Source organism: Podarcis vaucheri (assembly GCF_965113315.1).
Source record: "Podarcis vaucheri genome assembly, chromosome: 16".
Taxonomy (NCBI): domain Eukaryota; kingdom Metazoa; phylum Chordata; class Lepidosauria; order Squamata; family Lacertidae; genus Podarcis; species Podarcis vaucheri.
In genome coordinates, this window is record NC_138754.1 from 23138321 (window position 1) to 23154482 (window position 16162).

The following is a 16162-nucleotide window of genomic DNA, read 5'->3' on the forward strand; positions in this document are numbered from 1 at the left end:
GCACACAGAGAAGGGCTGCAATTAGGGATGGAGGAGTGTCAACCTACCTAATGAGCAGCTTCTGAAACACAGCTAACCTTTGATATTTGCCCTTTTTCAAAAATTGTGATTCAGCTCTCCAACCAAATTAGCATGACCCTAAATGCAACTATTAGGGGGAAGAATGCCTAAAATGCATATATTATATGTGGAAATAATATGCAAAAACCAGCTTGCAGAATGGTGGATATAACAGGGGAAATGACGTACAAAAACGTGTCAGTTGGGGAAAGCTTGCACTAAAATGCTGGCAAATTTTCACTTGCAAAAATGTACGTTAGGCAAAACTGCACACAAACATGTGAATGCTAGAAATTTGACAGAAAAACTGGTGAATATTTTTAAATATTTTAAAATTTTAAATAATAAAAAATCGTGAACTGATGCAAAAATGCAGAGAGTTGAACATAAGACTGGAAAAACGAGAAACAGAGAAAAAAGTGAAATTGACATAGGAAGGTTGGGAAAGGATGAGGTTTTCTTCAGGTATTTGGGTCCCAAGACATTTAGGTCTTTGACAGAGCCGTAGCTACGGGGGGGGGGGGTTGCCCCAGGTGAAGCCTCCAGAGGGGCGCTACTCAGAGGGGTCCTACTCAGAGTAGTCCCACTGAAATGATCAGACATGACTAATTCAGGTACATTCATCTTAATGGCCTACACAGAGTAGGATTAACACTGGATGCAACTCTCTGCATGGAAGAAGAGCCTATTGGAACAGGCCAATAGCCCATCTAGGCCAGCATCCTGTTCTCACAGTGGCCAAGCAGATGCCTTGAAAGGAAATTCGCACGCAGGACTCAAGCTCCACACCATTCTAGCCTCCTCTGGAATTTTGATTGTGGAGGTAGAGCATAGCCATCATGGCTAGCAACCATTGACAACCTTATACTCCATGAATTTGTCTAATCCTCTTTTAAAGCCATCTAAGTTGGTGGCCATCAAAGCCTCCTTTGGGAGCGAGTTCTGCAGTTTATATGTTATATGAAAAGTCCTTTTTTAAACTTCCAACACTGAGCTTAATTGGATGTCCACGAGTTCTACTGTTCAGAGAGATGGGGAAAAGCTTTTCTCTATCCACTTTTTCCATGACATGCAAAATTTTATAAACTTCGAGCATCTCACCTCTCACTCATCTTTTCTCTAAACCCTTTTCTTAATCTTTTCCAACTCTGCAATATCCTAATAAAAAAAAAAAATTCCTTCCAGTAGCACCTTAGAGACCAACTAAGTTTGTTATTGGTATGAGCTTCCGTGTGCATGCACACTTCTTCAGATACAGTGGTACCTCAGGTTACATACGCTTCAGGTTACATACACTTCAGGTTACAGACTCCGCTAACCCAGAAATAGTACCTTGGGTTAAGAACTTTGCTTCAGGATGAGAACAGAAATCGTGCTCCGGCGGCAGTGGCAGCAGGAGGCCCCATTAACTAAAGTGGTGCTTCAGGTTAATAACATTTTCAGGTTAAGAACGGACCTCCGGAACGAATTAAGTACTTAACCCAAGGTACCACTGTACTGATTGTTCAGATTTGCTGATCAGCCAGACGCCCATTCCCACCACCCTTCTGAGTAATACCCCTCCCCACCCTCTCACTATATATAAGGGTCTGGTGACTTCTGTTTCAGTGTATCTGAAGAAGTGTGCATGCACATGAAAGTTCATACCAATAACAAACTTAGTTGGTCTCTAAGGTGCTACTGGAAGAATTTTTTGTTTTGTTTTGACTATGGCAGACCAACATGGCTACCTACCTGTATCTACAATATCCTTTGTGAGGTGATGTGACCAGAATTGTACACAACAGATGTGTATAACAGCACTTTTAACAGGGATGATATCAGCAATTTTATTTTCAATTCCTTTCCTAATGATCATTAGCATGTAATTTGCCCTTTTCACAGCTGCTGCACACATCTTAACTGAGCTATCTACTATAATCCCAGCCAAGGCCTTTTTCCTGGTGTGTCACATGAATCAAACCCCCTGAAAGTATATATAAAATTAAGATTTTTTTTGTCTCAACATGCATCGCTTTATACTTTGCTCTGTCATACATCACTCTGATTTTTGTGTGGCTGGAATGCAGCCTTGCCTACAAAGAGTAACATCTGTTGCCCTGTCCACATTCCCCTCTAGTCCCACCCACCATCGCGTGGCCCCCAAAATCCTGCTTGCAAAGTAATGTGGCCCCCATGCTGAAAACAGCTCCAAATCACTAAACTCCACTTACACACATCAGAACCAAAGAGAAAACGAAGCAATGTCAGGTGAAGGAGCATGGACTTCAAAAGAAATATTGAGCTGTTTGAGCAGTTCTGACAACCACGGGAGACTCACTCACCCTGCTGAGCTGATCTAAGAGTCTTTGGTTCTGTTCAGAGAGTTCCTGGACTGCCCGCGTTTTCTCTCGATCAGCTTCTCGGAGGTGAACCTGTTGCTTCTCCAGCTCATCCTGGAGTTGCTTCACATCGCTTTCCAGTTCCGACACTCGTCCTTCCCATTCTCCTTCTTTGTTCTCAAACCGTCGCCTTAGTTCATGCTTCTCTTGTTCCAAGTGCTGTGTAACAGGGGAGAGGGAGGGGAAAAGGGTCAAAATGTCACTGTTCCAACCCTTCGCGCTTTCCTGCTGCCATGCACGTTTTTTAATTTTAAAAATGCACGACTTAAGTCACATCAATTCCAGCCAGGGCTGTCCAAAGACATTTTGCTTCTCTGGGGGTCAAGTACTAGATGGTGCCCTTTCTCAGTCCCACGTAAGGAAGCCAGAAAAACTTCTGTATTTTTCTCTCTATAAGACACACCAGACCACAAGACGCACCTAGTTTTTGGAGGAGGAAAACAAGAAAAAAAATTTTCTGAATCTCAGAAGCCAGAACAGCAAGAGGGATCGCTGCGCAGTGAAAGCAGCAATCTCTCTTGCTGTTCTGGCTTCTGGGATAGCTGCACAGCCTGCATTCGCCCCATAAGACGCACACACATTTCCCCTTACTTTTTAGGAGGGAAAAAGTGAGTCTTATAGAGCAACAAATACGGTTGTTATCTGAATCCTCTTCGAGGCATCTCGAGATTGTAAGCATCTTCCAGCAGCAATTCAACTGCATTCCAGAACTTTGGTTTGCACCTAAAGTTGTTATTATCATTATTGTGCATTCATGATTATTTGTACTCATTGTGGTTTTGTGGCAGTGAGGTGGGATCCTGCTTTTTAATACTCTTTGGGCCTGCAAAGGTTTTGGGGCAGACATACAGCTTCATTTCCAATCAGTGCATGTCCGATAAATTCCCTCTGATAAACCCAGTGCAGACTGATTCATTATTTTTTTTTAAGATTTTTATTGATACAGCAAGAAAAAAGAAAAAAACACAAATACCAAATTACACACATAGCCACATAATTTTCTTAGCAAACAATAAAACATATATTGGTCTTAACACTAAAGACCCAACCTCCCGTCTATTCCATATTTCAATTTCATATTACTTATTGCCAATACACACTTTTATCATAATTAAACTTTTTCTTAATATATCTAATTTCTTATACCTACCTTGCGACTATTACTGAAGTTCCTTAAGTGCTGCAACAGAATTTAAACTACTATATTTATTTTTCAGATACTCTTTGAAAACCTCCCATTGTGAAAAAAATGCCTGTTTCGATTTATTCTTTATTTTTTTCTGATAGACCACGGATCCAAAACCTGACAGAATATGCCAAATTAGATGGTCTAGCAGACTGATTCATTTTGGCAAATGGGGTACTGCCCCACCAACCTTGGTCTGCCCTCAACCAGCCCCCAACTCCCTGCCTTCCTACTCACATTCAGCCCACGGAGTGGCACTGCCTGTCAGCGTCCTTCTCTTTAGTCTTATTGTTGCCTTTGTAGGACTCAACAATGAGAAAAATGGGGACAAATCTAGAATTACAGGCCGGATTCGGCTAAATATTATACTTGTGGAAGTCTGTGCAAGGATACCCACTAGCACAACAGAGCTTTATAACTTCTTCTCCCCTGTGCTCCCCCAAATTGGCTCCAGGGAATTAATAATAATAATACTAATACTAATAATAACAATTTATTATTTATACCCTGCCCATCTGGCTGGGCTTCCCCAGCCACTCTGGGTGGCTTCCAACAAATTATTAAAATACAGTAATGCACCAAACATTAAAAGCTTTCCTAAACAGGGCTGCCTTCAGATGTCTTCTAAAAGTCTGGTAGTTGTTGTTCTCTGACATCTGGTGGGAGGGCGTTCCACAGGGTGGGTGCCACTACCGAGAAGGCCCTCTGCCTAATTCCCTGTAACTTGGCTTCTTGCAGTGAGGGAACCGCCAGAAGGCCCTCGGCGCTGGGCCTCAGTGTCCAGGTAAAACGATGGGGGTGGAGGCGCTCCTTCAGATATACTGGGCCGAGGCTGTTTAGGGCTTTAAAGGTCAGCACCAACACTTTGAATTGTGCTGGGAAACGTACTGGGAGCCAATGTAGCTCTTTCAAGACGGGTGTTATGTGGTCTCGGCGTCCGCTCCCAGTCACCAAGGGGATTTGAGGAGTGCAGAGGGAGACGAGGAGAGATAATTCTATCAGGAATGACATGCTTGTGCTGACATCATTATTGTAATAGCATGGTGCTGAATTCCACCCTACCGGTCCCATGGGCATCAGCCACCAGTGTGATATCCTGTAAGTTTTTATACCACTAATGTCCTGGTGTATGTGTCCTACTTTGCTGCATTATAGCACACAGCATCACAGAAAAATTAATAAAGAGGAATTATGTGCAGAAACTGTAGTGTAAATCTACCACTAATCCACTATTATTGCATCAATGACAATTTGCTGAATATCCCCACAAAAAGATCCATCTTGCTGAATGCTGTTGACACTGACTGGCAGCAGTTCTCAGTGTTTCAGACGGAAACCTGTCTAAGCCTTTGGAGAGCTGCTGCCAGTCAGTGTCAACAGTTCTGTGGTTCAAATGAACAACCACACCCTAGGCCAGAGGTCAGCAAACTTTTTCAGCAGGGAGCCGGTCCACTGTCCTTCAGACCTTGCGGCGGGCCGGACTATATTGTGAAGGAAAAAAATGAACGAATTTCTATTCCCCACAAATAACCCAGAGATGCATTTTAAATAAAAGCACACATTCTACTCAGGTAAAAACATGCTGATTCCTGGACCATCCGCGGGCCAGATTTCGAAGGCGATTGGGCCGGATCCGGCCCCCGGGCCTTGGTTTGCCTACCCCTGCCCTAGGCTAACCCCAACCTCTCTCACCACCAAAGGAACACAAGTGAACAGCAGAGAACCTGCACAAGCAACGCTGACACCAAACCCCACATATATTATTAAAATAGAAACATCGCCACCCGACCCCACCCCCACCATCTTCCCCCCCCTCCACCTCTTTCCCCCTTTGCTTCCTAATGTCTCAACAAATGAAACCGATTTGTAAAAAATGTTACATGGGGGGGGGGAATAAGAGAAGCATTGCACATACTTTTGTAAATAATTTATTTAATAAAAATACATTAAAAAAAACAGTTCTGTGGTAAATAGATCAAGGGTTCAGCCCAGTGTAAAGCAGCTTTCTATGCTTCTCATGGATTTTAGGCAGGGGGTGTTCCCAGCCCTACCTGCAGACGCCAACAATTGAACCTGGGATATTCTGCATGCAAAGCAGTTGCCCCACCACTGTGCTTTGACCCTTCTCCTAAAAGTAAACATCTCTGTCCTCATGGTTGGGAACAAAGGGTTAACTTAAACGGGAAAATGGAGCAGCTTTATACCAAGTCAGTATTGTCGGTGGGATTCAATCACATACCAGCAAATTCAGGTCACACAATTATGGCTAATTAGGAGGCCTTTTGCAGCATACCTGCTTCTTGCAAAAGACGAGACATTCCGAGCTAAGGAAAGCATTGGGACAATGCTGTGAAAAGTATGGAATAACACCTGCTTTGATGCAATGTCATCTAACCTCCCTGCAAACAAATCAGAATGAATGCTCATTAAATAGCCACCGTTGTCCAGTCTCACTGAAAACAAATCAAGATGAATCTTTCTTTCGCCAAACCTTTATTATGCATTACAGGTACAGACCATCTAAAAACATCCATATACAATCATACACACACACACACACAGCCATATAAGATATATAGTAACAAAAATTATCATTAGGATTGTCTTTCATTCTTTTATCAAGATGAATGCTCAATAAACAGATAATCTGGGACAACACCCAAAGTTCCGTGTTCTCTTACATAAAAACATAAGAATAGCATGCTGGATCAGGCCAGCAGGCAGAGCATAGCCACCATGGCTAGCAGTCACTGATATCCTTATCCTTAACTGCCATTCCTCCCTTGCTTTCACCTCTGCCTAAAACCATTCCCTACAACACCTGTACGATAGCATCTCTCCTTCCTTCAAATTCCTCCTGATGAACAAAGGAAGTTGATTTATACCAAGTCAGACTCATTGGTCAATCTAGCTCAGTGTGGTCCACACTGACTGGCAGTCACTCTCTAGAGTTTCAGATAGTGATTTGTCCCAGCCTTTCCTGGAGACCTTCTGAATGCATCTACCACACAGTAAGCTTTTAAAGCATCCTTATTACATTTTTAGCGCCTCATCTCCAAGTAGATTCAAGGATAAAAAAATGCATAGCATTTATACAATTCTGATTGTCCAAAGTGCTTCAGGCACACGATTTTAGCATGACCATGCTGCCTGAGATTTGTAATCAAAATATCTGGAGGGCATCAGGCCACTTGCATTATTATTATTATTATTATTATTATTATTATTATTATTATTATTATTTACCCACCCTTCACCCTAAGGTCCCAGGGCAGGTTACAGCATTGAAACACAATATAAAAACTATTTAGCATTAGTTTGGTTTTTTTACTGCAGAGGGACTGAGTGAGTTCATATCTCAGGTCATAACTCAGGTCATATCTCTGAGTTTATATCGGAGGCAAGAGTTGAACAAAGGGATTCTAGATTCAGGCTCCATCTCTCAGGTTGCCATGCTGTGTGCCTTTAGAGGGGGAAAAAGGCCATAGTGTTCAATGGGCCTTACTCCCAAGAAAGTCTGTGAGTGCATACAGGATTGAAGCTATTGAATCTAGTGCAGTTGCAATCGAGACAACTGAGAGCTCAATGACTACATATTGTCACGGAAATAAACTCATGAAGGGCCAGAGACCAGTGTGGCCTACATATTTGTGGAAGGTGAGAGAAACTTGAAATATGGGGAAGCAGAAGATGGTGCCCAGTGGGGAACTGCTGTAGCTTAGTGGTAGAGCACCTGCTCTGCATGCAGAATGTCTTAGGGCTGGAGTGACCGCTGCCCCAAATCCTGGAAAGGTACTGCCAGTCAGGATAGAAAATACTGAGCTAGATGGACCAATAGTGTGACTCAATATAGTGAAGGGCCATAGCTCAGTGGTAGACCACCTGCTTAGCATGCAGGAAATCCCAGGTTCAGCTACTGGCATCTCCAGGAAGAGTTGGGAACATTCCCTGTGTGGAATCCATAAGGAAGCATAGGAAGCTGCTTTATACTGAGCTGAACTCCTGATCCATCTTGCTGTTCAGGGATGCAGGAGGGGATATATTGTTTGGTTATAGCCTTTCCAGCTTGTGTTAACAAGTTCACAATTTAGCAGAGTAACATTCCCCCTTTTAAACTCACAGCAGAGGCGTTTGCTCAGGCTCACTAAAGCCTCTTTAATAGCTGCTCTGGTATTTTCCCCTTATTCCCTCATAAAAGATAAGACACGACACAGTCTTCTATAAAAGTATTAAAAAAAATTTACTCACTCACATTCTGTTCACAATCAGATCCCAGAAGGCAGACTTAGCTTAGAAAAGTAACATACACCTCTAAACTATCTCATAAGGAGACAGTTCCTTTGTCCTCTCTTGGCTGAAAGCATCTTTGGCTAAGCAGATGTTGCTTCTTCGATGAAAATAGTCATAGAGAGAGAGTTGACTGTCCTGCCCTGTGCTTTTGTCGTTACCTGCACAGGTGAGGCCACACCCACCTCTAGTCACATGCAGAGGAAGTCTGTCCCAGCCCAGAGGGAAACAGGAAGTTTACCTGCTGGCTGGACAAACATTCCTCCCATGTGTAAACATGTTCACTCTAGGAATGTTGTACTTGACTGCTCTTGTGTTTCACACCCCACACTTGCTGAGTACAGTGGTACCTCGGGTTAAGTACTTAATTCGTTCCGGAGGTCCATTCTTAACCTGAAGCACCACTTTAGCTAATGGAGCCTCCCGCTGCCGCTGTGCCACCAGAGCCCGATTTCTGTTCTTATCCTGAAGCAAAGTTCTTAACCTGAAGCACTATTTTTGGCTTAGTGGAGTGTGTAACCTGAAGCGTATGTAACCTGAAGTGTATGTAACCTGAGGTACCACTGTACTATTGACACTGACTGGTGGCAGCAGCTCTCCAAAGGTTTCTGTCTGAAACTCTGGAGAACTGCTGCCAGTCAGCGTCAACAGCACTCAGGAGGGTGGAGCATGGGTCAGACTCAAGACAAGGCAGCTTTCTATGTTCTTCATTGGCCTTTAAGAAAAAGGTTGTTGCTAGATGTATGCAAAGCAGTTTAGACTAGAAGCAATTTATAGAATGCTCCATCACTCCTGGATATATAAAGGGTCTCTCAGTGGTTTCCTTGTGTTTCCTAAAGCATTAATGCTGGAGGTCATGAAAAGCTCATTTGGAGGATTTAGTGCAGTCATTTCCAGGCATGGAAGAATTAAGGTCATTTTATATAGAAAGAGGGTGGGGGAGAATACAGCACCACACTAGGGCTAATAGATGGAATTTCAGGAAAATGGTCATTTTGTGCTTTTTTTCATAGACGTTACAGACTAGAGACAGAACACTCTCCCTGTCTAAGAGTCAAAAGCAGTTTGAAAGCGGAATTGATGATGTGGTGAATATTTATTTATTTTATTTATATCCCACCTTCCCTTCAATGAGCTCAAGGTGGCATCCACGGCTGTCCCCCTCCCCAGGGTGGCTGATCTCATCCCACCTCACTGTCTAGGGCCAGCAGGGGCTGATGGAAGTTGTAGTCAAAAATATCAGCAGGGCACGAGGACAGCTGCTGTAAACTCTATAGTATTGAATTGCCTCTACCTGCTCTGGAGGCTAGGAGCCGAACCAATGGATTCAAGTTACAATAAAGAAGATTCTGACTAAACATCAGGAAGAATTTTCTGACAGTAAGAGCTATTCAACAGTGGAACAGACTTCTGCAAGAGATGGTAAACCGTGGGTCAGCAAACTAAGGCCCTGGGGTCAGATCCGGCCCAACGGCCTTCTAAATCTGGCCTGTGAACGGTCTGGGAATCTGCATGTTTTTACATGAGTAGAATGTGTGCTTTTATTTAAAATGCATCTCTGGGTTATTTGTGGAGCATAGGAATTCATTCATTTTTTTCCTTCAAAATATAGTCCGCCCCCCCCCCCCAAGGTCTGAGAGGCAGTGGAAAAAGTTTGCTGACCTCTGTGGTGGACTCTCCTTTCTTGGAGGTTTTTAAGTACAGTATATAAATCAAACTCAAAACAGCCTAGTAGGTATCTGTATTAAAGTTGTTTGCAATGTGCTCTAAGTGGGGCATCCCTTGGGGCTTAACTTGGAAACTACAGCTGGTATAGAATGCAGCAACTAGGTTGTTGACTGGGGCATTTCTTTAACACCGTATGACACCTCTGAGAGTACTGCACTGGCTGCCAATATGCTACCAGGAACATTTCTCTTTGTAAACTACTTTGAGGGTTTTTTTAAACAGTCAACTGGTGTATCAATTTTATGAAATGAAAAGGAACATTTAAAGGTTTCTACTTTTAGCATTGGGACCAACTTACCTAAGGGACCGCCTCACCCAATATATACCTGCCTAGCAGCTGCAATTCTCAGATAGGCACTCTTGAGGGTATGCTTAGCTTGCCCTAGAAACTAGGATTTCAGGATTGTAAGTCCAGCCCTCTGCAATCAATTACCAGCCAGAATTGCACAGGTGCATCACATCATGTTGTTTAGCTCCCTAATTAATACCTTTTTAGGCTTTCCTTGATGGCTGACCCAGTCACTTACACAATACTGATTGCCTATTTGCAAAAACAGTTTTGTTGTTTTCTAGAATTGGTAAGATAGGGTTTTAGAGATGGGTTTTGTGTTTTATCCTGTACACTGCTCCGGTGGCTTCTGTTAACTAAGTAACTAAATGCTTAGTGGGAAGGAGAGAATGTAGATTAAGGACCTAGCCAGACATCCTTGTTACTGAGCATTCATTATCATTCGGTGCTCATGGCAATATCAGGGAAGTTATATATGATCCTGCCTTCAGTATTGTTTACACCTGCAGAACTCTTGGGGCAAGTGTCCTGTTTTGTTTTGTCCTGCTTTTGTTGCGCTATTGAGCAAGGGTGTTCCTCTGGACGACAAAATGCAGTAACACTGGGAAAGTTTCACAGAGAATATAATAAAATAGAATGGTACGTGAACGGTCCAGTATAAACCTATACTCTTAAACCATGGTGCCCAGAATTAGTTCAAGGAAAGAATGTGCTTGAACGTGCTTTAATGATATATAGTGTGTACACAGCATAGCTGTCAACGTTTCTATTTGGAATAAGGGAATTTCCCTTAAAAAAAGGGGATTCCTCACAAGAGAAGGGAAAAGTTGACAGCTGTGGTACACAGCCTACATGGGACGCGGGTGGCGTTGTGGGTTAAACCACAGAGCCTAGGACTTGCTGATCAGAAGGTCAGCGGTTCGAATCCCCGCGACGGGGTGAGCTCCCGTTGCTCGGTCCCTGCTCCTGCCAACCTAGCAGTTCGAAAGCACCTCAAAGTGCAAGTAGATAAATAGGTACCACTCCGGCGGGAAGGTAAACGGTGTTTCTGTGCGCTGCTCTGGTTCGCCAGAAACGGCTTAGTCATGCTGGCCACATGACCCGGAAGCTGTACGCTGGCTCCCTCGGCCAATAAAGCGAGATGAGCGCCGCAACCCCAGAGTCAGCCACAACTGGACCTAATGGTCAGGGGTCCCTTTACCTTTACCTTTACACAGCCTACAGTTTCATCATCCCTGATCATTGGCTGCACTGGCTAAGCCTGGTGGGACCAGGAGTCAGACAACTTTTGAAGTGTTACTTGAACCACACCCCTGCCCTAAAGGGAAGAAATCCACAGAAATAAAAAAGGCATCAAGAAAGCGTGAGTGGTGACAGGGATATTACACCCATTCTCCCCCAGATCTGTCAGCCTCAGCACTGTAGGATGCCAGTGTCATTCAGGGCACACTGATTGGAGAGTGCATAGGCTAGCATGCTGTCTCCTCATCCAATCAGCATGCCCAAAGAACTAGGCTAGGAAGGGCCTACTGTGGCATTTTATCCCTCCCCCTGACAACTGCCTGTGCTTGTTTAGGGAGGCCCTCTCACTCTGAGAATCAAGGCTTCAAAATAAGTTATGAAACCATGGAAAGTGCAAGTGGGACAGAGCATCGTCCTTAGAGCACGGCATAACTGCTGCTGATCATCTGGGCAACTGTGAGCATGTTGCTTCCTGCAAACTTATCCTCCTATTTGCAAAATTTGCTTTTTGTGTGTGTGTGTGTGTGTGTGTGTGTGTAAACAAAAATGACACAGTCCAAATACTAACAGGAAAAGACCAAGGAGTTACACGTGGAGCCTACCCAGGGTAAGACCACACGGAACTCCAACTCTCATGTACATAAAAAGTGAGAAACCCGTGGACCTCCAAATGTCGTTGGACTAAAGTTCCAACAATCCCTGACAATTGCCCATACTGGCTGGGGCTGGTGGAACTTGCAGCCCAAGAACATCTAAAACAGGGAAGGGGAACCTGTGTCTCTCTAGATGCAACCCAATGCCATGTCCCATCACATCATCAATGGTCGGGGATTATGGAAGCTGGAACACAGCCACCTCTGGAGGGTTACAGGTTAGCCCCACACACTCCCTGATGTGCAGGATAGTTAACCTGCTCTCATCTCTACTGCTTAGGTGGCAATCCTTGGTCTCTCTCCCCCATGCCATTCTTTCTCAACTCCCTTTGAATGGGTAAAAGTAAGAGACCTATAGAGGGGCTAGGAAATCTTTTTTCAGTGCAAGGGCCACACGCCCTTGCAGGGAGTCGCCTGCTGTTGGTGGGTGGGGTCAGAGGCAAAAGCAGATGGAACAATGTATGTTAATGTGCCTTTGTACAGTGGGTTAGATTCTCTGCACACCTCTCCGTCTCTAGACTCCATCGAGACAAGCAAGAGGCATTACCAGAGTTTAAGGACATGTTTCCATCAGCCCTAGCTAGCATGGCCATGCTGGCTGGGGATGATGGGAGCTGTGGTACAGGACATTTGGAAGGACACCAAGTTGAAGACTGTTTTCTGTTGTATTTTAACGATTTTTTCCCCCACCTTTCATATGCTACTGTGATTTTAAAATAACTGTAAGCCACACTGAGCATTACATAGGCCCTAGAAATGGAGAATACACATTTCTTTCTTTATGAAAATTCCAGACAGACAACAACACTCACAAGGGTGCAAAGCAGGGCCAGAAAGAGTTGTGGCTTGGGAAGAGTGGGTGTGGCACAGGAGAGTCCCAAGGGCCAGACAGAGAGGCCTGGAGGTCCTCAGGCTTCCCTGACTCTGAGCTTACCACAAATAGGGGCAATATGTTGATGGGGCTCCCAGTGCTAGAGCCTGGTCAGACGAAGGACATTTCTATGTTGGGTGCATGTAGTTTCTATATTTCATCCCATGCTGGCACTAAATATGTCTTCTGTAGCATTAGAAATGATTAAGGGACATCTGGCAAATGTACAGGGCCTTCCCCTCTCCTCTCAGGACTGCACCTTTCAGATACTTCAGGTTAGTTCGATATTACACAGAAGTTCTGCTCTTCCTCTGCTCCACTGCTCAAACCTTCTCTGTGGCCTTAGCTAGAGCCACCATGACTTGCTAGGCCCTGGCAGCACAATCTATTTGCCAGTACCCTGAATTCAGTCCTCTCAAATGAGGTTAGGTTCCCACAAATGGCAGTCCTGAGCATGGGCAGAATACTTCCCCCCACACTACAAACAGGAGATCCCGAGACCCAAACCTGAAGTCATAAACCCTTATTAGCAATGACAAATTAGAAAGTCACAATCCAAGATGCAAGGGGGAAAGAAAGGGGGCGGCTGGAGTTAGCTGATGGGAGAGGCTCTCTGCACATGCTCAGAAACTCTTCATCATCCCCAAAAGATGTTCTCTGCACATGGTCAGATGCCCTTTGGTTGAATATTCACACCCAGGGCCTAGACTGTAGACCCAAAAACACACACATACACACAAAAATGTGTTTTGGAACCTGCCACCTTGGTTCTGGGTCGAGGCCTTCTGTAAACCCGAGTTCACATTAACTGTCCCCTGCTTGCCCATCTGGGGTTATGGGGTAGGAGGAAGCTCCTCGGCCCCAATCTCCGGGCAGGCCACCTGAGTCATAGACACGCAGCTCTCTCCCTTCCAGAATCAGCCCCAGCGAGGGGCGGCTTCCCCTTCCCCTCCCCTCCTCGCCCTCTTCGCCCGGGCCGCCTCACCTCCAGCTTATCCGTCAGCTCCTTGTGCATCCTCTCGTACTGGCGGCTCATATCCTGGTTGCGCTCCAGCAGCGCCTTCCCGAGCCGAGCGGCTAACAGCAAATCCTTCTCCTTCTGCCTCATCAGAGAGAGCAGCTCCGGCTGCGGAGCCGCCTCCGCCGGGCCCATGGACTCGGGCTCCCCGGGCGCAGCATCCCCGGCGGCGGCTAGCAGAGCCAGCTCTTCCTCCAGCTCCAGCTCTCCTTCCGAGCCGCCCACCTCGAAGGCCGAGGAAGAGGAAGAGGAAGCGGCGGCGGCGGGCCCGGCTGTGGGCGAGCTCCGGCTGTCCTTGGCTCCCCCCTCCGACGTCGACTGGGGCGGCCCTTGCAGTTCCATGCGGCAGGCGCTGTCCAGTTCCGATGGTGCTGAAACGGGCCCCAAGCAGAAAGCGGACATGGCCGGGCCCCGGGCCACTCCAGGCTACGAAAGCCAGCGGAGCAGGGAGCCCGGAGCCCGCAGCGGGGAGGGAGCCGCGTTTCTCCTCTCCTGCCTCTTCCGTGCGCCCCTGCGCGGAGGCGAGCCGAGCCGCCCTGGGCTTGCGCGCGGGGGCCGCCGCCGCCGCCGCCTACTCTGTCTCGCCGCCCCGCTGGAGCCGCGCGCTCTCAAGGCGATCGGGACGTCCCTCCCTCGGCCGAGTTAAAGCAGCAGCAGCAGTCGTCGTCGTCGTCGTCGTGGCTTTTCTTCCTGCTGCTGCCGCCGGCCCAGCTTTGCAGCGCCGCTCCCCGAGCCCCATCTCCGCCGAGGCGCCTGCAAAACATCGCGCGGCCCCGGGAAGCTCGCGGAAGGCCGCCGCCGCCGGCTGCTGCTGCACAAACAGCCAGCCGACTCGCAAGCCCGGCCCCGCCGCCCCGCCCCTCGCCCCTGACGGCAGCAAACACCTGTTTGGCGGCCTGCTCTGATTCGCTTAGCCCGGTAGCTCCACACAAACTGGCCCACAGGTGCGGCCCCCTCCCCACCTCCCCGCACCCCTGCCTTGACTTAACCCCCTGCATGCCCGGGAACTTTCCCTTCGCTCTTCTTGGCCTGGGCTGGCGCTGGGCCCAATTGTTTGATTTGCTAAGAAATTATCTCTTGCAGCTTCTGCCTTCTGGAAGAAGGTACTGTACAGGGTTATAAAGACTAGGACTAGCCGCCTGAGAAACAGTTTCTATCCAAATGCGATTTTGGTTTGAAATGCAGTGTACTCTCTGTGGGAGTATACTGTATTTAAAAATGGGGTATCAGAGTTTTTAGGGGGCTAACCCGGTTGGGATAGCTGGCATAGCAGGTTTTTGAATGTCTTATGTAGATTTTTTTCAATTTCGTTGTTCTGTATGGGACAATGACAATAAAGATTATCGTATCATATTTGTAGGCAGCTGCATCAAACAGCACATCTCTAAGGGCATTGCTCTTCTGCTCTCGCCAGCAGACTCTGTGTTCAGGAATCCGGCATGTTGGAGCCGACCCCTATAAAACGTCTCCTCAGAAGTAAGGCCCATGCAGTTCAATTACGTCCCAGGTGGGTGGTGATAGCCTCTGGCTGCAATCCTAAAGGCGCTGGTTGGAGAGTAAGTCCGATTGAATTTGGCAGGATTTACTTCTCAGTAAACTGAGCTTTGGTTTGTGGTGTTAAATAGCTTCCCTCCCACACCTTCTTCACAGCCACTATAACGAATTAGCAGATCCTCCCTGAATTCAAGGAAGGGTCCCCTGGCAACTTAAAGACTTCAGTGTTGTAGCAAACTAAGTTCTATTCAGAGTAGACCGGCTGAAATTAATTGGATCAAAGTTGCTGTTTTTACTACTACTACTAATAATAATAATAATTATAATACTACTAATAATTATACTAATTATTGGGATGCGGGTGGCGCTGTGAGTTAAACCACAGAGCCTAGGACTTGCCGATCAGAAGGCCGGCAGTTCGAATTCCCGCGACGGGGTGAGCTCCCGTTGCTCGGTCCCTGCTCCTGCCAACCTAGCAGTTTGAAAGCACGTCAGAGTGCAGGTAGATAAATAGGTACCGCTCTGGCGGGAAGGTAAACGGCGTTTCCGTGCACTGCTCTGGTTCACCAGAAGCGGCTTAGTCATGCTGGCCACATGACCCGGAAGCTGTACGCCGGCTCCCTTGGCCAGTAAAGCAAGATGAGCGCCGCAACCCCAGAGTCAGTCATGACAACCTAATTACCTTTTACTAATAATTATTATTTTATTTATTGGGACGCGGGTGGCGCTGTGGGTAAAGGTAAACGGCGTTCCGTGTGCTGCTCTGGTGCCGGTTCGCCAGAGCAGCTTCATCACGCTGGCCACGTGACCTGGAAGTGTCTGCAGACAGCGCTGGCTCCCAGCCTCTAGAGTGAGATGAGCGCACAACCCTAGAGTCTGTCAAGAATGGCCCGTACGGGCAGGGGTACCTTTACCTTTACCTTTTTTATTATTATTTATACTCCATCCATCTG

The 16162-nt window shown here is 46.4% G+C and overlaps 1 protein-coding gene across 5 annotated transcripts in view; it reads right to left on the reverse strand.

Moving 5' to 3' along the window:
• BICDL1 (BICD family like cargo adaptor 1) overlaps nt 1-14557 on the reverse strand; it is a 58676-nt gene extending 44119 nt beyond the window's left edge. For 2 of the 5 annotated variants that reach the window (XM_082203200.1, XM_082203199.1), the window contains exons 1-2: nt 13683-14555; nt 2385-2600 (exon numbers count right to left, since the gene is read on the reverse strand). In XM_082203200.1, the coding sequence (XP_082059326.1) occupies nt 2385-2600; nt 13683-14117 (651 nt within the window). In that variant the 5' untranslated portion in view covers nt 14118-14555. Of the gene's footprint in view, nt 1-2384; nt 2601-13682 lie in introns of all 5 variants that reach the window. The other 3 variants (XM_082203202.1, XM_082203201.1, XR_014214494.1) reach the window with 2 other exon arrangements.
• Between the last annotated feature and the right edge of the window lie 1605 nt (nt 14558-16162).